General features: G+C 44.4%; 2 protein-coding genes and 1 long non-coding RNA gene across 7 annotated transcripts in view; 2 read left to right on the forward strand and 1 right to left on the reverse strand.

Annotated features, from left to right (window-relative positions):
* Positions 1–853: 853 nt before the first annotated feature.
* On the reverse strand, positions 854–18,167 carry Spf30 (survival of motor neuron-related-splicing factor 30). The gene is made up of 7 exons (XM_037421439.2): positions 18,016–18,167; positions 17,069–17,134; positions 16,802–16,974; positions 14,685–14,772; positions 8,901–8,971; positions 4,271–4,397; positions 854–1,380 (listed from the first exon to the last, which is right to left on the reverse strand). Exons 1-7 carry the CDS (start codon positions 18,070–18,072, stop codon positions 1,114–1,116), a joined length of 849 nt encoding a protein of 282 aa, XP_037277336.1. The 5' UTR covers positions 18,073–18,167; the 3' UTR covers positions 854–1,113.
* On the forward strand, positions 4,333–8,653 carry LOC142775609 (uncharacterized). The gene is made up of 2 exons (XR_012886827.1): positions 4,333–4,417; positions 8,184–8,653. It is a non-coding gene; the product is annotated as an uncharacterized LOC142775609 (long non-coding RNA).
* A 6-nt stretch (positions 18,168–18,173) lies between the features above and the next one.
* The window catches only part of NaPi-III (Na[+]-dependent inorganic phosphate cotransporter type III), a 93,590-nt gene continuing 89,750 nt past the window's right edge, over positions 18,174–22,013 (forward strand). For 2 of the 5 annotated variants that reach the window (XM_075877075.1, XM_075877082.1), the window contains exon 1: positions 18,176–18,390. The gene's annotated coding sequence lies outside the window, so the exon portion shown is untranslated. Of the gene's footprint in view, positions 18,391–22,013 lie in introns of all 5 variants that reach the window. The other 3 variants (XM_075877118.1, XM_075877108.1, XM_075877113.1) reach the window with 3 other exon arrangements.

Below are 22,013 nucleotides of genomic sequence, written 5' to 3' on the forward strand. Positions count from 1 at the left end.
TCGCCCTTACGGCTAAACAGTGATTTTTTTTATGTATTTACGGCCTTTAATCTATGCTGCGTGTCCTCGGAACTCGTAGATCGCTATCGCTTCACCACGATCGTGGTTTTGTGCGCGATGGTTGCGGCAAACGGTAGTTCTTTTCACAATTCTCATGCACTTGGATGTGCAGGCGCCAAAACTAAGTAGTTTTATGCGATCCAAAATCGCATCTGTTGAAGTTCTGCCCGCAGAGCTTGCAGAAGGCAGCGTTGATTTGACAGGTGGAGCGCACACTTTCAGGGTTCTGTCAGTTACGTCGTCGCCATACATGATTGTGTCAATAGCTACTGCAGTTTTGTCCGCAGCGGTTGTGGCAACGACAGTCACACGCACGGTCTTCGACAGTGCGTGCGCCGGTTGCACGGGCACTTCTAGATCTTGGCGTACGCTGCTCTTGACCTTCGTTCGATGGTTTCCGTACTAAAGTTAGTACCACTTGCCGAGATTAGTAAACGCGTTCGAAGAATTGGAATTTAGGCCCAATGGGCATAGTGGAATTTGGCTGGAGATTTTCCCAAATTCATATTTGCCGCGGTTTCGCATCACTGAGATTCTACTGTGCGTTTAGATGAGCGCCTCTTAAACTCATTTATAATAAAATGGGGTAGGTTCGAAAAGCCTGGAGTGGACTGAGCTGCTTTCTTGCTAATGCAGTCAGATCACGCACAGAAATTTCAATTTCCAGGAGATTTTCATGACAACCGTACAAACGGAAGAAACAGTCGAAATATGGAAGTCTCCCGGCCAATCCGGGATACTTGGCAGGTATGTGGTTATTAGGTTGAAAAAAAAAAAAACAAACGAGCTTGGAAAAGTATGTCACAAGTTTTTTTACTGGGCAGTTTGAAGACATTTCAATATTTACACAGACAGGTTGGTGCACGACAGAAAGCAACTTGTGGGCTGTGACTGGTAACGACACGGCAGCGCACGACCAAAGTGTGAAAAGGACCGTGCAGTCTTCTCGTTTTTTCTCACCTTGCTTCCCCATGTGGAAGGCAATGCGAACGAACACGTCTTAAGTTCTACACAGCTAGGAGTAGAACGAGAAGAAAAGGGAGGTCTGGCCACTCAAAAGATGGAAGGACCGGGCATTCCAGATGGCATGGTAAATGTGGGCAGGGACACCAGCCCTGAAGCACCAACGGGCGTGGGCATTGGTGTGCCAGCCTGGCTGCCCGAGGCACCCGCTTGCTTGCGCCACTTTTCCTGGTGGTGGAACTCGGTCATGGGCCGGCCTCCTATGCCGCACGTGCCCACCCCAACCCGTCCATTGACGTTGTCTGGCGAGGCGAAGATGCTCTTTTTCACCTGACCTTTCTTGTTCTTGTTGAAGGCCTGTGCACCGAAAAATGCAACAGCAGTGCAAAAGTGAGTGGCTACCTTTCGCACTGACGATGCAGTGAAGTACACACACACTAGTATCAGCACAAGGGTCTTGCGTCGTACCTGCTTGAAATGCCAATTTGAACCAGCATAACAAGCTATGTTTTGTTCCACGAGGAACCCTGGAGGAAAACATGTCGTAATCTAAAGTAGGCTGGTGCGAATAGTGACTTTTTCGTTCGAAGCGAATAGTAATTTTCATCGAATAATTTCTTATCAAATTCGAATGGCGTGTATGACATATAAAAAAAAGGAATATTTATCATGACCCAAATAACCTGCACAATATTTCTTTAGAATTGAAATAGGACCTCTATGCAAATGGAATTTTTTTTTTTTTTTTCGTTCAAAGGAAGTCGAAACAACCTTGAGTAGTAGTTTCGGTAGGATGAAAGTGATAACCTGCAAGATATTTGATGTTTTAAAATTTATTATACTTGGATCATTTAAGCCAACATAATAAGCTTAATAAAATGAAGAATTGATTTGAGGGTAACATGTTCCTTTAAAGGGGCCCTGCAACAAACACTTTTTCAAGAATCCATAGAGCCAGTAAACATGCTTGTTGCCTCACAAATTTTCTGTCGCAAAGTTTCTAGAATCAGTCCAGTACGAGCGGAGTTCCAAAAATTTGTCGCACGCTGAAATTGCATTCTCTCCTCTCGTCCCGACAAAATAGCTGGAAGCTAAGCAGGGTGGAATGGCACGGTGAAAGTAAATACTTTACACGCACCTCGTGACCTTGAGAACCTTTTTTTTTTTCCCCTCCGAATACGCGACTTTTCAGTGCGATCGCGCACGTACTGGTGGACAAGCGGCGCCCCGGTATCGACGAGCACACCATGCTCAAATCAGTCAATGCTTGTGACCAGAGCTGTATATTCCTTCTTGGCTGTGACAAGTGATTTTTGAGCTGGTAGTGTCATTTGCCAAGGAAAGAAAGCAATCTTTAACTTTGAAAATTTACTATGAATTACAGGCCTCGTGCTGCGCTACAATATTCACCTCACGTGTTTTCAGTAGCCTCTACTACCGATCGGCAGCGTTTTCTGACCATGTTCGGTGAGTGTTGCAGGGCCCCTTTAAATTTGAAGGGCAGCTTCACGGCAAAACAAATTTTTGAGGATAAACTCTTTCTTTGCTTAGCACCCCTACATTGCAGTGAAACCACCTTTACAGGTGGTAACATGCAGATTAATATACACCTATTCGTTCGAACATTCAAAGCATTCGAATATTCGCACAAGCCTAATCTAAAGGTTAATTCCCAAACGTACACGTGCAGACCTCGACAAAACAAACCTGGATTAGTCTTGTAACAGGTACAGTGCTCAAAATATACCTTTATAACGAATTTTCGGATATAAAACACTTATTTTCGTGTAAGATGCAACCTTCATTTGCACGCATTTATGAACGAGACTTTTGATATTCATACGAATCCTGCAAAAACAAGGACAAGACCAATCGCATCCATCTATTTTTGAAATTTACATAAGGACACTCATGTAGTCTGTGCATGTTCACTGTTTAGCACGTTGCCTATCTCCGCATGTCCTCATGTTTTGCATGCCCACTAGCACAGACTGACTGAGCTCGTCTACAGCAGAGCTATTTTTGAAATTTACATAAGGACACTCATGTAGTCTGTGCATGTTCACTGTTTAGCACGTTGCCTATCTTAGATGAGCTCCGCATGTCCTCATGTTTTGCATGCCCACTAGCACAGACTGACTGAGCTCGTCTACAGCAGAGCATCTTTATTTTCCTTTACAAAAATTATCCAGATGAGTCCATGCATATTAGTTATCCTTTTTGTGCGCTGATGGCACTAACAGTTATATTTTCCCTGCAAAACCTACGACATTACAAGCAAAGTTAAGTGCAAAACTTGCAGAGAAGCCAACTTTTCCTGAGCTCTTTTTTTTTCTGTTGTTTAAAAAAAATAAAATACTGCACTGAAAGGAGCACTTGTATTTATTTGCTTGCGTATAATCCACACTGCGTTTAACTTGCATCCTCCCCTACAAACTGCGAGAGAGACTCGGGAAAAAAAAAAAAAAACCTTGCATATGGATGAGGCCCCCTTCCATGCATTACCGTGAAGCCAACTTGCACACACAATCTATTATTATGGGCGCAAGGCTTGTTCTGCATTCTGCTGCAGGTTTACGTTCTTTTTTTTTTTTTTTGCATGTCTAAATTCAAATCCCGCTACAGCGAAATTGATGGGATACTCTAAAAAGTTCGTTGTCACAGAATTTCTTCGCAGCGAAATTTCATGGATAGAGGACAAAAGTTGCGAAGATTAAATGATGATGACTTGTTCTATGGTCCCGGCAAGCGCATGCATTATATTTTGCGTTGAACTCCCACCAACTCGTACCTATTTGGCCGCACTCCAAATGAATCTATTTTCTCACGTATAACACATGCAAAATATACAGGAAGTTTGAAGTTTAAGTCGGGGTGTGGGTCATGTATAACCCACACCCTGACTTTAGCTACCAGACAAGAGATATGAGAAAATGCACTAAATATGCATTTTTGTCCCATAGAACTAACTGGTGCCCAAAGTGGCACACTACTCGAAAATTCAAATGCGACATTAACTTGTTCAGTAAAAAGACTGCAATGTGCACCTGCTCGAAATAACCACGTCACGTAGTGACGAATCTGGTCTCTAAAGGTAATTTTGGCTCTCATACACGCATTCGACTCGAATTACGCTAATGTGAGTCGAACTGAAGACGATGGAAACGAAACAATGCATGTTGCTTAGCCTACCATTGTCCTGCTCTAACCTGTGAGTGCCGCACATTGATGTCACATATAAACCCACCTTTGAGTTGAACTCTTGCCACTTGTTCTTCTCCTTTTCTCGATCTTCCTCGATCTGCTTCAGGCGCACAGCCTTCTTCTGGGCCTTCTTCTTCTTGTATTCCCTCTCGGCAAGCAACAGCTGCTTCCTGCAGGAGAAAGGAACCAAGTGAGTGGCGGCATACCGCAAGATCGAAGTAACATGTTTTTTCCTTGATTACATTGGCCTGCCGTATGAAAGAACTGCAGCTAAACCAGAGAGCGGCAGTCATAGCAGAGCCAGTATTTCACAGTGATCTGGGCGTCGTTTCCTACGCAAATTGGAGGGAAGTTGTCCTGTTTTGATACTGCTGTGCCACTCATTGTGTTCTAACACAATTATTAAAGGACCTAATTCAATAATTTTGATCCCAATTGATGACCCTGTAAACTCCACATACTTCCTGTGCCAAACAATGCCAAAATCAGCCTTCACCAAACGTAAACGAATCTTGACCAGTTGTCATGAATAAGCATTACAGAGGAACTTCGATTATACGTCCCCCGGTCCTGCGTTGACCCGCGTTTTACGACAAATTGGATTGGTCCCGGCAAACCCCCCATAGAACTAATGTATTGAAAACCTCAATTCTACGACGCAATTTCACGCCGGCCTGTCCGAGAAAAAATTTTACGCCGACCTGTCCAGCTGGACTGTCCGAGAAAAAAAAAAAAAACCTACGATGACGCACGCAGGCTGCCACGCAAGCACACTGCGGCCGGATGAAAAAAAGTCGGGAAACCGAGGAACAGAGTACGTTTCGCCGCACGTTCTAGCACACTAGCCGCGCTGCCACCACAGGGCCTCTTCAATTTTTCGACACACTGTCGGCCATAACTAGCCAGAGCCAACGTAGTCCAGAGCCAGCCGGAGCGCATTCGTTTTACTTAGTCGCATTGCACTGCGCACTTCCGTTGGGGCCTTCTCTTTGTTTTGTTTTCTGCTTTCTTTTGGGTGGTTTGATAGTGACAGCTGTGTGCAGGTAACATGGCAGATAATTTCGAGCTCACTTTCTAGTATGCGATAACTTTCACTAGATTTCGCGTCGTTGTACCGGACGTGTTGAACGGCGATTGTTGAGCTTGTCTACGTTTGGGACAGCCGCGGGAACCGGAACCAGCTGCTGTCTATCTACCAGAGGGCTGGGGAGTTTTAGCCCCTCGCGATTGGTCGAAGCTTGCGCAGATGTACGCGCCTGCAAAAATCGAATGGGCCCACTGCCTCGTTGCCTTTCAGCCATTTTCGTTTCCTTCACGTGTTTGCCTCATCGGTGGGTTGTCCGCCGCAGCTGCTGCGTCTACGTGCAAAATTTTCAGTATTCGGACATTGGTGTGCGAGGAAGCTTTAGAATTCTTGGTTGCAAGTGCTGCGTCTCGCAATGTCGCGGAACCGAAAACCGCTGACGCTTGGAGAAAAGCAGAGGCTAGTGCGTCCGTTCTGACGTACGCGGACGTGTTGTGCTACGTCAACATTCGGCGGTTTGCTTGCGCACGCGACGAGATCGGCGACTTGCTGCTGCCAGATGTCGCAGTTCTCGAAAGAAAGCTGATGCATCGTGGCAGGGCAAACTCGCAGAAAAAAATCACAGATTTTTTTAAAAGGTAAGAATAAAGATTTGTTCACACCTCCAATAAAATGCGTGGTTGTCATTTTTTCAAGTAATTTAATCTAGCTTCATCGGAGCAGCGTAGATTTGTGCCGCGGACTTTCTTACGCATTATGTGACAACTGTTGTGGGGCAACAACGACCATCAGTGCCTATATTCTTGGTTTTTCGATTATACGACGCCCGGATTATACGACGATTTTGCGTGGTCCCCTGAAAGTCGTAAAATCGAAGTTCCACTGTATATCAATAACAGCCCTAATTATGACCAGAGCGGCTGTAATGCCTGCCTAAGCTTAAAGTGAACAAGCTGAGAAATAGTACCTCCCTTTGAAAATGCCAATTTTACAGCAAAAGCAGCTATGAGATCACAACTAGGGTCCCGAGCAGCGCCGCAGTTGACTGCGGCCGCCGCTGATGTCCGTAACCACATCGTGCAAAATTAGCAAAAAAACCTAGTACCAATGACACAGTCGGACTCAAACTCTGGTCTGCTAGGTGCCAGCCCAGTGTTCTACCACTGAGCCATGCCGGTGCTTGGGACTTGTTGGCGAACTTGCCTCAGCCAGGCTTGATGTTTGGAAAGCCATCGCGTTAATCCGACTTATAAAACGTTTTAAAACAGCAAAAGGACAAGCAGTTGTCACACAATGTGAATAGTGTAACGAATGGGTCGTCCAATGCTCCAACCCATTACAAAAGCTTGTTCTTGTTTACCCATTAACTGTGGCGCAAACCCACTTCAGGCCTATGATTTCTCATTGTCGTAGGCCACAGCATGAACAATTGGCACAAAATTACTCGCAATAGTTTAGTGGATACCACGCTTCTCAAAAGAATGACAAAATAGCAAAGCGAATGCTGGATGACTACACTAAAATTTTTATTATGAATGCCATAGTGGGCATCAAGCAAGTGGGCTTGCAGCAGTTACCCATTGATTGATATGTGGGGTTTAACGTCCCAAAACCACCAGATGATTATGAGAGACGCCGTAGTGGAGGGCTCCGGAAATTTAGACCACCTGGGATTCTTTAACGTGCACCCAAATCTGAGCACACGGGCCTACAACATTTCCGCCTCCATCGGAAATGCAGCCGCCGCAGCCGGGATTTGAACCCGCGACCTGCGAGTCAGCAGCCGAGTACCTTAGCCACTAGACCACCGCGGCGGGGCGCAGCAGTTACCCAATAAATGTTTAGAAGAAGCTCTGGAAGGCCACTCTTCTAGCTTTCGCTGTGACTGCACTGTGCCTTCCGTGCAGGGCTGGCTTTTTTTTTTCCCTCGAAACATGCTGAAGTGATAATAGATAGAAATGTGCAGTTACACTATTAATAATAAGTCATGGCAAGTCTTAATGCATGAGTGATTCTTTTATCTGCCTGGCAATTACCTGTGGGGTGTGATCAGTATAAAACTAATGCAAGGAACAATGTTCACAGCAGCTCACTGCCAGCAGCAGGTGGTTTTTTGCGAGATTCCAATGGATGTTCTGCAAACGTGCTCGCTAAACCTGATACAGCTGGTGTTCTCATATCTGACATTACCTTAGAAAGTCACCATGTGGAGCCCCAATCCTGTAAATTTAATTGAAACTTCCATAACAGCCAGAATGTGCAACCTGTTCCGATGCTTTACGCATTTCCAGATTCTTGATATGCAACACACGAAATAAAAAAAAGAGCTTCCAATGAACCACAATGAATAGTGCCTAAAGAAGTAAAGTGACATTTCACCTAGGTAATCAAAATATACAGTGGCAATATACACTGCGGTTTTTACTAAAAAAGTAGGAAATGGAACTTGAAGAGGCAGCATTCGCACCGGTGACCAATGGAAGTCGGAGACTAACAAATGAGTAACTACTGGCAACTTGCTGGCCACCATACCACGATTTTCACGGTTTAAATCTGTGTCTCGCATTTGGCATTGCTCGCACAGGTGTGGCCACATCAAATAATCTTCAACCTGTTCTGACATCCCGACTTTGTATTGCCGAATAGTTCACCAACTTTGGGATACAAATCGTACGTACAGCTGAAGAGCCAGTCAGATGGTCACTTAATTGCATAACCTCTTTCAGTCGCCAGTGTAATTGCTGCCTTAGATCCAATAACACACATTCTCCTTCTTTGGAAATGCAATTGCCAAGTTTTACACCAGATTGCAGGGCCCTTCTCCTGAGCCCAAAGAACTACAGTTGTGTACAATAGAATGCCCTGCCCACTACAGTCCTGGTGATCCCCAAAAACGATGTTACCTCACTTTTTTTCTTGGTGTCGTTCTCAGATTGGGCCAATTCTTTGATCTTCGCTGAAGGCGAATCGCAAGTGCTTGAGGATGTGTAGGATGCCATACTGCTGTCGAGGCTGTTTGTCGTCTTCTGAAGACTGCCTCCAGCAATCGCCGTCCTTGTCAGAGCCCGCACTGACGTCGCTATTGGATAAAAGGCCGAGAACTTCTTCATTCGAAGGCACGGGGCAACCAACTGCCATCCCTTCACAAGTGGAACGCAAGTGGGAGTTCCCAAGCAAGACCTAACTATCCTAGGCACCTAGTGTTTGACCCAAGTGTGCAATTGCTGTCACGCAATCTATGCAAGTTCAAAGCACACATTGGTCTGCTCCGGAAGGTTGATCATCCATGCGAAGGGAGAAAACACACCGTGATAGCTGAACTTCAAACTTTAGGAACAACATCCGGGCCTCTTTTGTTTTGTTAATTTCCCCTTCAACTGAGATAAACTGCTTAGTTCATCAGCTTTGTGACAGATTTTTAGGTAATTTAGAAAGCAAACATCAGTTTATTATGACATATATCTAAGTGCATGGACTTCTTGCATTCTCCACAGCGACACTGAAGCAAACTGAACAAGCTACTGTACCTTGTGCTCAGCAGAACGACGTAGGCACCGAGCCATTGCAGTAGGCGTTATTTCTAAGAAGCTGGACGCCTTCTCAAACACACATCTAGCAGGCAATGAAAATTTCACAAAAATATTCTTACTTGGTTTTTGGTCCTCCTTCGATGACATTGTTCATAGACCGCTTGTTTTTGTGGGCTTTCAGTTGAGAGAGCTGGGAGAAACCAAGGTTGCATGAGATGGCATTCATTGCTGGAGAAACACTGTCAAAACGAATTGCCGAACTAGATTCGAAATGTAGCAGGTTATCGGTGAGAGAAATGCATGTAGTTTGTTTCCTACATCAACTTACAAAGCAACTAATATTGCTGACATGTATGCACTCATTTGAACTTGCAGGTTCTCACATAAAAGGAAATAATAGTTAATGCTTTCTTCAGGTTCAAAGGTAAGCTTGAGAAACTGATGACCTTTTTACCCCCTCTTGATTTTAATAACCCGTCTTTTACATCAACGTAGCAAAACTTCAGTTCCCCGTTTTAGCCCAAAAGTGCCATTATTTCTACAGATGAACACAAGCTGTGTATGCTACACTGTACGTGGTAAATAAATTTTAATGCCGCTTCCTGTAAAGGGAGTTCAATGTTGAAGTTCCTTTGTTATTTAAAAGCCCAAAACATAAACCAGCAATCCTGACAATATGACTATTCATTCTGGCATAATGGGGCTACTAATTTTACATAGTTAACAACAACAATGAATAGTGCAGTTGAATCTCGCAATGAAAACTCACGTGGCAAATTCTATGAAAAACAAAGCTCGAATTTATTCAGTAGCAGTAACTTTAGTATCTAGCAATAAAATCAATAAAGCAACATACAATGTAATGTTGCTACATGGGGAAAAGGTGACACTAACACGTGTAGACAAGCACAGGAGCAGAGCTTACACATGAGTTACAAAGCATAGTTTCACATTCCTGGCATAAGAAGATATTAAAACAGGGCTCTCCCAACATTGAGTGATAATTGTATTGCTGCAGTTCAATCAGCAGATTCCATTCACTCTAAAAGGGACACTAAAGGCATTACGTCGATGTTGAGTGCTGAAATAGCAGTCCAGAATCCTCGTAGTGCTACTTTTGTGCCAAGCAAGTGCTTATTTTTTAATAAGGTTCTTTTTTTAGTGCAGCTAGTTCGACTACTAGCGAGTACTTGTAGGTGGAAACTATAATGGCATAGGGATTATTTAGCGAGTGTCCTACTCGTGGCACATGTGTCCTCGTGCATTTACTTTATTTCTCGGTGAGTAGGGCACGGCTGTTGGCAATATTGTCGTTTTCGACGCTGTCATGCATTGAGTTCTCACTCTGAACTAAATTTATATTTGCCTTTAGTGTCCCTTTAACAAAACGCCTGCGTAATTATCATCTTGACCTTGGCATGAAGTGCCATGGTTGTGTGGCATGCACTGGATGCGCGACGGTCGCATAAAAGACGCAAGGCCTGTGCGGAAGGCGCAGCACAGTCGCAGCGAAAGCAAGAAGAGCAGCCTTTCAGAGCCTTTTCTGAACACTCATCGGGTAACTGCTGCAAGAAAACTTGCTTGATGCCCACTACGGCATTAATAATAAAAGTTTTATGGCAGTAGGCTCACATTCCCTATGCTATTTTTCATCATTCTTCTGAGAAACGTGGTATTCGCTAAACCATTGTGAGGAATTTCGTGCCAATTGTTCATGCAGTGGCTGACGACGATGAGGAATTATGTCTAAAGCGGGTATGCGCCACAGTTAATAGCGGAACAAAAACAAGCTTTTGTAATGGGTTGGAGCATTGGACCACCCACTCGTTACGCTATTTTCATTGTGCGACGACTGCTTGTTCTTTCGGTGTTTTAAAGTATTTTATAAGTCGAATTAATGCGATTGCTTTCCTGGCATCAAGCGTGCCTAAGGCAAGTCCTAAACGCCAGCGCGGCTCAGTGCTGGGCCACACTGGGCTGGCACCCAGCAGACCTGGGATTGCCATTGGTACTAGCATTTTTTTTTTTTTTTTTCTAATTTCGTGCGATGTGGTTATGGTCATTGGCGGCGGTGGAAAACCACAGCGCTGCAACAGACCCAAGTTGTGATCTCATGACAGCTTTCCCTGTAAAATTGAATCCACGAAAGAAAAATTCCCTAATTTGCCATTACGTCTCTCTTTACGTCATTTGCCATTACGTCTCTTTTTCTAATTGTTGCATCAGTCTACTACTGATTAAAAACAGCGTTAAAGATGCATGCCAGTCTGCTTGTAAGCTGCAAAACGCTTCATCATGAGCCCATCCGAACAGCTTTTGCACCGTCATAAGAGCATGCGAGTTCTAACCTCACAACTGTGTGTGCCTCCATTTACTTTCAACAACCTGCCTCCTGGGGCAGCTATCTTTGGAACTAGATAATTCTCAGATATAAGGCTGCTTATTGCAACCAATCCATGCCACATATTCTTTAGCTTATAAAAAACATGAAATGGGGTGCCAAGACTCTCTACCTTATTAGAACAAAATGCTAAAACTATATTTACTCCCATAATTTCCACACTTTTTTTTGCAATTTCGGGGCTCCGAGAAAGGAATGCGCAAATTATACGGTGATTTCGCGAATGCATTAGTAATAATGTGCCTATAATGTGCCCTAGCATGCACAGTATATACATTAACATAAGAGAAAATAAATTGGAGCACGAACGAAGTCCCTTGTTTATTTAACAGAATTGGCAGACACTTTAACCAGTCAGATTCGGTCACGCGCGCTCTGGTCAGAATCACTGATCAAGAGGTCCAATAAAGAATCAACGTCGCGGCCGCTGTCACTGCCCTTCCAGAGCACATTGAAGCGTTTGAATGCCCCATTTTCTTGAAGCTCTTTGCCACATATGCTGGGGAGAACTATGTCCCACGACACGGCGATGCCAAAAGACCTAAGCATTTGCACATAATTGAAAAAGGCCTTCTTCATGAACAGGAAACTTGTATCAGCAAGCGTGCACTTTTCTGCTTTCTCCCGCACTGATAGTGCCAATTGTCACACATTAAAGAACTTCACGCTTAAGTGCTTGGCGGCGGCACGGTTCGCGTTTCCTTCGACAAACATTAAAACAGCAAGCTTGAATTTCGCCGTACATGTAATTAGCGAGCTTGGATCTCGCTGTACATGTAATTAACAGTAGGGAACAATAAAAACGCAATTGACACGGATGGTGAAACCTAAACTTCCAAAATGAACCGAACGCAAAGTCGACAGGCCCTTGCAAGCCTCCGATGCAGAAAGTTGTCCATGCCGCGATGCGAGAGTGCATTCTAACAGCAGTAAGGATGGGGAAACGTTCGAGCAGTTACGGTGACCCGTGAAGTGGTTTGGGTGTTCAGGCGCGGTATTTCAGGGGCCCTAGCACAGAGGAAGCCCTGGGAAGAAGAGACTTTACCTTCACAGCCCTTTTGACAGCGCTCGCCTGCTTAGCAAGGCGCGCGCCTGGTGTGCCTGTACAAACAATCCAAAGGTCCAAAAGTATCATCGTGCCCGAGCTGGTTCGGCTGCTACGGGAAACACAAAATGCGAGAAAACTTTTTGTGTGTGTGTGTGCAAATTATGCGAGTAAATACCATATTTTCGCTCCAACCGCGAGTGACTGTAAATTGTCTGTCGTAGCTGTAAGCGTAATTATAAAGAGGGACCGTGCGAATTATTGAAAGAAACCAATGCCAATTGGTGCAACTGTCATATGTGAATTGAGCTAGGAGACATATCACAAATTACCCCACCTTCACTTTAACCGTCTGAGGAATTTTTACGTAGATGTACGGGCCACAGCATTGCTTGTATATTTAAAACGCGTGCCTTTATCAATCACTTTTCTTATTGGCGTGTGCTGCCACACTACTGGGATGTGTGGAATTTTTTTCATAGGCCAATGTCTCTTCGTCATTGTATTTTTCTTTCCAAAGCAGGGCGCTGGCTGTTGCTTGTGCATTTGAACAAGCCCGTGGTGTGGCCGGTTGAAAATGCACCTTTTTCAATCATCTCTCTTGCTTGGCAGGTGCGGACACACTTTGGGAATTCTATTTATGTGCCAATGTCTCTCTGCTCTTGTTTTTTTTTTTTTTCCAAAATGACGAGGTAGCTATCACTTGCGCATTCGAGCGCACCTGCAGTACAGTTGGTTTAATTCACGTGCCTTCTTATGGTCATTCTTTTTCCTTGGCATGTGCTGGCAAGCTTCGAGAATACGTAGAATTTTTTTCACATACCAATGGCTATCTGTTCTTTTTTTTTTCTTCCCAAAGAGGCGTGCTGGCTTTCACCTGTGCATCTGAACACACAAACTCGGTGTTTCAGTTTTGTCCTTTAAGTGGTTATCACTTTTCGTGAACGCAAAGCTTATGGCTGTCTGATTGACCACTTGTTACACTCTCATTTATCACTCCCCAGAGTGTGATTACATATGTTTCAGTGAAGTGCTAAATTACACAAACGATGATGCTATGCTTTCATTTCCTATTATTATAACTCCTTTCGCTCCGTTTACTTTCTGGACGAGCGCACAACCATACAGCTTTCTTTAGCGTGCTCACTCATGCAGTTCACCTATGCCACGGAGGTGAGTGCTGGTTGTTCTACTGTAAATGAATCGAGCCGCTATTTTTCCTATGTGGACTATTCCCCGAGTGCCAGATCAGAATCTGATTCATTGTATGTCAGTTGATCAGAGAAGAGTTTACTTAAGAGTTAGTTCAGACTAGGATGATAATAAACCAACATCTCGAAAGCATGCGCAGAGAGATAGTACAGACTAGATCAAAGGTGACTATTTCGCAGTTTTCAGTGTTAGAGCGAAAACATAGTATTTTATCAAAGAAGTACTCTGGTCTGCTTACTTTTTAATGTCTGTGAGCTATGTTAACTACAATGCGTAACTTTATAAGTGTGTTTAAGATTTCGCTTGATGTCACTCACAAGTAAACCATGTGTTGATGTCACTCACAAGTAAACCATGTGTATGTAAAAACAAAAATGATCATTTCATCACTTTGCAGTCAGGAAAAAAATTTTAAGCCAACTTTCCTGCTTTTAATACAATGTCTGCAGAATTTAATTGAGTAATAAAAAGATTTTACATTATTAGAGTGAATTTCGTAGAAAGTTTAATCCTAAACGGGTTAAGCAACCTTAAATTCTAGAGCAACATTATCACATGCATACCCAGCTTTCGATACCACACCTCAACGAGGGAAAGCCCTGTTATTAAAGAATGAAAAATTACAGAAGCATCACTGCAGTTCAAGGAGTTTTATTGGGTGCTCCCACCATTTACTGCTCATGAACTTGCTTACACAGTTTTTTTAGCCATCTTAACAAAAAACATTGATAAATACTTTCCATAGCCAATGCCACAGTAGGTTAAAACGAGGTTCAACTGCACATGCGCAATCGACCGCTAATTATGTAGAATGAAAAAGTCTTACCAATTGCTACATTTTGCCCTACATTTTTATAAACCCATCTTGCGGCCGCATACTGCAAGAAGCAAAATGAACCAAAACACCACCAGTCACAGAGTTCCACAGTGTGCAGAAGGAAAAAACGAAAACAACGGCCTCTGCTGCGTTTTTTTCTAAATAAATTTCTCTATGGGGTGGATACCTACACGTTTGTTTCCTCAGCTCCATTGCTAAAGCCGGCGTGTCACGTGCCTACATTATCCCCCTCGCTCGCTCTCTTGGATGGCGTGGGCTCTTTGTTATTTGAAAAATGAAAGAAGAGACAGTCCAGATGACAACCACTCAGTATCGAGGAAAAGTAAGTCGGGGACTCGGGGGTGGCGCCACTATGTTGCACACAGTAAGCAGCCAACTCGATCGGGCACTCACAGCTGGGGGCTTACCTTCTGGATGATTGTGTTCCCGTAAGCTGTGAAGGTGACCGTAGCTTGCCCTTCGCCAATGATGTCATCGATGGTGGCATCGTAGTACCTGCGACACGTGCAAGGAATTCACTAGTAATGCAAATGAGTTCCGCAGAGACCCGCAAGGTGGCGGAAGGGTCAAGAAGGGGAAAAAAAAAAGACAACGCCCCGTCTGAGACATGAAGTCACAAATAAACTTTTCTTTTGGAGAAATCTGTACTGGTTTCCTTGTGGCTTCATGCCACAAACAAATGGTTGCCTATTCCCCCCCTGCTTTTTTTTTTTTTTTTTTTTGAAAAATTCAAGGTGTGAAGTCTAAGATGGGCTAATCAGTCAACTTGCGTTACTGAAGGTGCTTGCTACAGTTATGCTACTCCTACTACTGTTGCAGCCGCTGTGAGTACAGCAACTAGCACTAAATGAACCGGGGAGAAGCAAAGCATGTTGGGAAGGGTGTTCCCGCTCCACTGACACCGCTATTTGTTGGCCTAACTGTAGCTTCCTTCATTTTTAAAGGACTGGAGACGATTAGTGTGATTTACCCAATTTTCCTGGTGCGTACAGGTTTTTATGATGGACCATGACTGCATGACACATTATGACGAGAGTAAACGCTGACGAGCCAAGACCTTAAGCTGCTTCACCATGCCATCATTGCATTGCGAATTTCGTCCACTTCGTGTGGCCACGATGTCATGACAGGATGACGTCGTCACGTGAAGTTGACTTCATGGTGAGCCCTGACTACATGACACATTGCAACAACAAGAGACGGCGACACTTCTTTGGCGCTTCGCACCTAAAACGTGTTTGCAGGTTCCAGTTTTGAAGCTGCACAGCAGCCTATATATATATAAAAAAAAAAGGCCCACGTGGAGGACTAGACATTACTTTATAACAAATCTGGTTTCTTTAATGGCACTCCAGAAGGCACGGTGTGCTTCAATTATAAACTGAACTTCCAAAACTACTCCAGCTTGCTGAAATACAAAAATATGCAAATTTCCGAGGAAGAAAAATTAAGGGCAGAAGGGAAAGGGCGTCGCTCGCAACCAACTTTATTCTCAGAAATTCAGCGACATATATAACTGTAGCAACTATGCGTGCACACATTGCCTAACATACTCTTGCTTTGTGGGGTTTAACGTCCCGAAACCACCATATGATTATGAAAGACGCCGTAGTGGAGGGCTCCGAAAATTTCGACCACCTGGGGTTCTTTAACGTGCACTCAAATCTGAGCACACGGCCTACAACATTTCTGCCTCCATTAGAAATACAGCCGCCGCAGCCGGGATTCGATCCCCAACCTGCGGGTCAGCAGCCGAGTACCTAAGCCACTACGCCTAACATACTCATAGCCGAGTACCTAAGCCACTACGCCTAACATACCCATTGGAAAACACACAATAAGACTGACAAAAAAAATGATGACAAAAAGCCTTTAAACGAAAAAAGATCCAAAGAAATTAAATTCCCTACTATGCATAGCAACAGATCTATCGCTAACACATGTATCTCCCTTCTTTTTCTCCAGCTATTGTGAAGGGAGATCTGGTGGTGCTGCCTTTTCATTACCCCCTTCACCACTGTGTCCAATTTGGTTTTCCGTCTTGGTTTAACATGACGGTTTTCATAACAAACTCTTGAAAAACCCAGAAGATTACTTATGGGACTTTCAAAATTTTTTTGTAAGCTACAATGGCCGAAAATTCTTGAGACTCTTAGCCTTCATCATTAAGGGTGGTTTTTATTCTTTGAGATCCATCAGGATTTTTAACCTACACACGACACCGTCAATGCCAACAATATGTTTTCTAGCACATGGGCTTTTAAAGACACTATCGCATTAAAACGATGAATCTTTAAAATCCGCAGATTCACATTGGCATGTTAGCACAGAAGCTCTGCCACAAATCACTGGAATGTATTAAATTTTATTCACAATTAGTCCTCTTCCTACCACAAGAATTCCCAGACAGAATTTTTAAACACTGCAAAGATTTCCAGACAGGGTTTCCAAAGACTATGGTATTAGTATAAATCTAGTAGATGTTTCCGCATTCATTTTGAGTGAAACAAGAGAAACGACTTACTGTCCATCTTTCCACAAAGCTAGGCACTTGTCCCCAGGAAACCAGCCGACATCGTCGTCCTTGGACCCTGAGGCTTCTCCTCCTGAGCGTTTCGAACTCTCGCCAGATCCTTGTTTCTCTGACTGTTCTTCTGAGCTTGTGCTGATCAAATTCAATGTCAGGCTTATAACTTCCTGTTATGGGAGCAAGGTGATGAGAGAGAAACGACAATTTCACATTAGCCACAGAACAGCGACAGTGAAGATGCGATTAATAGGTGCCACTTACAAGCAGGTCCTCCTTTAGTTTCAACAAATCCTTGTCATCCGGGTCGTTTGTGAGCGCAGCTTCCACCTGGAACAGCAGAAGTCGCATTTGAGAACATATGTGATCACATCAACACCGTATTCCACACGTAACGGCTCGTGATGAATTACATCAATCACGAAGTATGTTATTAACAGCGGCTTTACTGCTACATGTGTGGTAATTTTCAACACTGCGGCCACTGGCGTGTCTCAACTAACAGGATTATTAAAATTGGTTTCATATCCTTCGTGGTGGCTTAGCAGGTAAAGTCTCGCGCTGCTGAGCTTGAGGGCGCTGGTTCGACTCCCAATCACGTCTGCAACATTTCGGTGAGAACGAAATGCAGTAAGACCACTGTAATTTGATTTAGATGCACGTCAAAGAACTCCAGGTTTTTAAAATCAGTATGGCGCACCCTTTCCATCACGGCGTACGTGCCTCGTAATCTATTTCTTTTGGCACGTAAATCCACGAAAATTAGGTCAGTATGACGGCTTTTCCTAAAGGCCTTAACCTTAAATATTATTGAATATTCCAAGAGGACCACTACAACACGCTACTGCTTTTTTTTAACTGCTGATGCGTTGCAAGTCTTGGATCGTCCATGTTTTCAATCTATATTTCGAATGCTGCATTCGGTTCATCTCAATACGCGTCACTATACATATAAAACACGTTAAGTACGGCCGCTACTACAGCGAAAAATACAGATAACGTTTATTATTATGTTTTCTTTTTTTTTTCCTTTTTGTACGTTAACGCAGCAATGATTGTCGTCCCAGGTCTTTAGTGTTAGCGTACAGTAGATAGATGCTACGAAGTAAACATTTATGATAAATATAGCACAGCAGCAACACATATACACAACCACTGAAGCTTCAGCGGTGAGAATAAGGCGCGGGAACACCATTTTCACGCTATAATACCTGCTGAAGCTGAACTTGATAGTTCTGAAGACTGGCAGTAGGATCGTCCAGCGCCATTTTGGTTGACGGCTGCTACAGCAATGACGCCTAGCGACTACCACGAACAACAATTGTACTCTCGTTCCCGTAAAATACAGATTCTCCACACCAGGGTTCGCGTTCCGGTTTCCAGGCGGGTAACAGCCGCCCGCTGCAGCAGCAACAAGTGCATCGTGATTGCCATGTGGTCGGTCTTCGCTGGTCCTCCGACGGTGTGCCCTGGGTCGCCGGTCCCATAAAACTGGTGTCACGCGAGGATAAGGACGTCCGCTGAGTCGTTGTCGCCTCCGAGGACCGCAGGCACAACGGGACAATCGCTCGAGGTTCTCCTTTTCGGTAGGTGAACCCGTGTTTATGCCACTCCACCGAGCGCGCGTAAATTTCTAACCGTGGAAACCGACGAGTTTCTGTCGCTACGTTATTTGCTACTCGTAGCGGGGCACAGGAAAGCGCTCCCGTGCTCCATTTTACCTCGCTTGTTGTTATATATACTCGGCAATTAGGTTTTGTTGTTCTAGCTCAATGTTGACTTAGCCGGTGCAGCACCCGTGAAACAGCCGGTGCCCAGTAGTGCGGCAGTGAAACGCCTTCGTCGTTCTAATATCGTTTGCGGTTGTGATTTCCAGCTAGCGGGCTGCTGAAGTGTTCGTATCTGATCGCGAGCCTCGTAATCACACCGGCATGGATTGCGAACCCTATTGAACATGCTCTAGTCGAGTCGCTGGCTGCTCAATCCTTTCCCACCACTTAGACGAGAACGTTGCGTCGTGATATTGATACCTCGTGGATTTTAAGTGTGCGCCGAGAACGAGCAGAGCGCGCGTCCTTTTTTTAAACTTTAACGCGTCTGTCCCAGGTCTGGCTGCGGTTCAAGTCTTAGAATAATTCGAGGGGCAAGTTTTCTTTTTGCTTGTTGAACTGCTCTCGTGGCACCCTCGGCGTCTCCTTGTTTTACTGGCTTCCCGGTTGCGAAATTGACGGCACTACCTGGTCGTTTGTCGACGGAGCCGTCGAGAAGCTTACTCTAACGTTCGTCGTCGCGATGAACATAGCGCGCTTAGAAAGTAAATCGCGTTAAGGTGCCAGGTACGACAATGTCCAAATGTCTAACTTAACCTTGGTGACGGACTGCAATTAACCCCGCGTCCAAAATAAAAGCTGCCGGGTGCCAGATGCAATCGTCCCAGCAGAGTAGGGCGAACAGTTCGTAACAATGCTTGCGAAAATCACTTGGCAATCCTCGTGTCGCCAGCAGAAGAACGCAACTCCAACATGCAAATCGATGTTCCACCTGTTTGTGGCGTTATTTATAGTTACCGAAAACTTACGTGTGGAAGCGGTCAATTTTTTTTTAAACCGTGAGTCCATTTTGTTTGAGTTGTTGCACTTGTTTACAACGTGAATAGCTCTTGGCCAAGCAGCTGATTTTTGAATTAGCATAACGCACCTGATCTACTGCGGCGGTAAAGAAGCCTTAAACACTGGATGTAATAGACCCGAACCATTCGCACTGCGGCGCCGAAATAACTTTCTAGGTTTTCTTCTTGCATCGTAACCAGGGAATTGCACCCCTTTGAGAAACCAGGATCCTGACGTTGATCGTAATGTTGCTTACACCAAATTTAACTGATGCAGAATCTTAAGTAAGCGCATCACACACACACAAGAAACGGACCAATCTACGCAAACATATTTATGGGGTTCCTTGAACAAAATGCTTCGCAAACTGTGAATACAAGTCATTTTACTATAAGCTGTCCATCGACGACATTTTCCTGATTCGGCAGCATAGTGAATCGCCACTTTTTTTTTTTTTTCTCAGCAGATCTTAACGCTCATCTGGCGATTTCTTTTCGTACTCATATTCACCTGTGAACAGTTTCGAATTTGATGGGACACATTATGTTCAAGTTAGCGGTACATCTATGGGCACAAGAATCGGACCAATCAATGCAAACAAATTTATGGGGTTCCTTGAACGAAATTTTTTGCAAACTGTGAATATAAGCCATTTTACTATAAGCGGTTCATCGACGACATTTTCCTAATCTGGCACCATAGTGAATCGCAACTTCTTTCTTTCTTAGCAGATCTTAACAACGCTCATCCGGCGATTTCTTTTTCGTTCACATATTCACCTGTGAACAGTTTCGAATTTGATGGGAAACATTATGTTCAATTTAGCGGTACATCTATGGGCACAAGAATCGGACCGAACTACGCAAACATATTTATAGGGTTTCTTGAACAAAATGTTATGCAAACTGAAAATATTTCCTTTTACTATGAGCGGTCCATCGACGACATTTTCCTAATTCGGCACCATAGTGAATCGCAACTTCTTTCTTTGTTAGCAGATCTTAACTATCTCATCCGGCGATATCTTTTTCTTACTCATATTCACCTGTGAACAGTTTCGAATTCGATGGGACACATTATGTTTAAGGTAGCGGTACATCTATGGGCACAAGAATTAGACCAAACTACGCAAACATATTTATGATCGAAGCATGCGAGATAACACGTTGCGGAGTCAATTTAGGCGCACTCTGGCAGCTTCCGGTAACTTTGGCGTAGGCTGCCGTCTCGCATTGTTTTGTGCGTTTTCAATCAAACAACAAAAAAATGAAATTAAGATGCGATTGTGGTACAGTCGAGGCGCTCGCTTCTCCCGGGACAGACTGAGACATTCGCGCTGGAGCAAGACGACATTGGACGTCTTGCGTCTGTGACATTTCAATATATATATTTTTTTCTGCTCCACATCCTGGTGCAGTGAGAGATGTGTCCTTCCCCCTTTCAGGCCTGCGAAACACGGCCCCGTGTCGGAGGGGGGGGGGGGGGGGGGGGGGCACAACGAGGTACTCAGACGTCACAAGTGCCCTCATGGACGGCCGTGGACTGACCGATGCACACTAAAGGGCTTTTTCCCAGCTGATAGTCTTTACCCGCGTACTTTGGTTTCGTTCAGAAAGACTCGGGTTTTACACACTCACTGCCAGATGGGAGGCGGCAATCCGCAGCTCATCCTTGGCAGATCAGCTCTGAACTGTCCACCAAGCCCGCGAGGCGGCTGAGGAGCTTGGCATTTCAGTCCCCACGTGGGAGCTGCCCGCAACACAGTGATCTGTGTTTTGGAGGACCAAATAAAAGTTTATCCAATCCAATTACACACTCACTCGCGGTCTCCAGGTCCCTTTCTCTCCAGAATCTTGTATAGTAATATCCATGCGCTGTGTTATGATCTCGCATATCTTAACGCTCGTGTAAATGGTGACCCAGCTGCTCCGAGGACTGGCGCGTCATGTCGCCAAGTGCATGCGTAATGCCGTGATTGTCCTTTTTTTTTTTTTGCTAGTCTCGCTGTCATTATCGTGGAAGTGGCAGCTTGCCAGTTTCTTGCATTCTTTTCTAGTGACTGTTATGACACTGATACATACACCGCATCATCTTCAAGAATATTTTAACCTTTCGTCAGTGGAGAGATCGCCTGTCATATCGTCTCTGCTGCCGTTGTGACGCGCACATTACGCAAGCACCTGACGTGCGCGACAATTCTTGCACATGTCGAAGCGCTGTACGCAAGTGTAAATGGAAATTTGTAGGTACTTGCCCCGCTAAACGCTTCGTATTGCATTAACGGCCTCTTTTATATTTTTTACTTTGAGACATAATCTTCGTAAGTGCATGCCTAGTGCGATCGCATTGCCCCCCCCCCCCCCCCCCCGTATTTCAGTTATCTTGTATTTTACAGCTACTAGCATGTTATCGTATTTGTTGGTTGTCTCGCGGTATAGTAGTCATTGAATCGTAATAAAGCATCCGCAGCAAAATAATATAGCTGGAAGACAGCGCCACGTATTTTGGGGGTGTTGTATAGTCTATGTTCAAGTAATTCGTCCGAACCTGTACGATGCTTGAATGCTGGGAAATAGCGCAGTGGTCACCGCCATCCTTTC

Source organism: Rhipicephalus microplus, chromosome 2 (assembly GCF_043290135.1).
Source record: "Rhipicephalus microplus isolate Deutch F79 chromosome 2, USDA_Rmic, whole genome shotgun sequence".
NCBI lineage: Eukaryota > Metazoa > Arthropoda > Arachnida > Ixodida > Ixodidae > Rhipicephalus > Rhipicephalus microplus.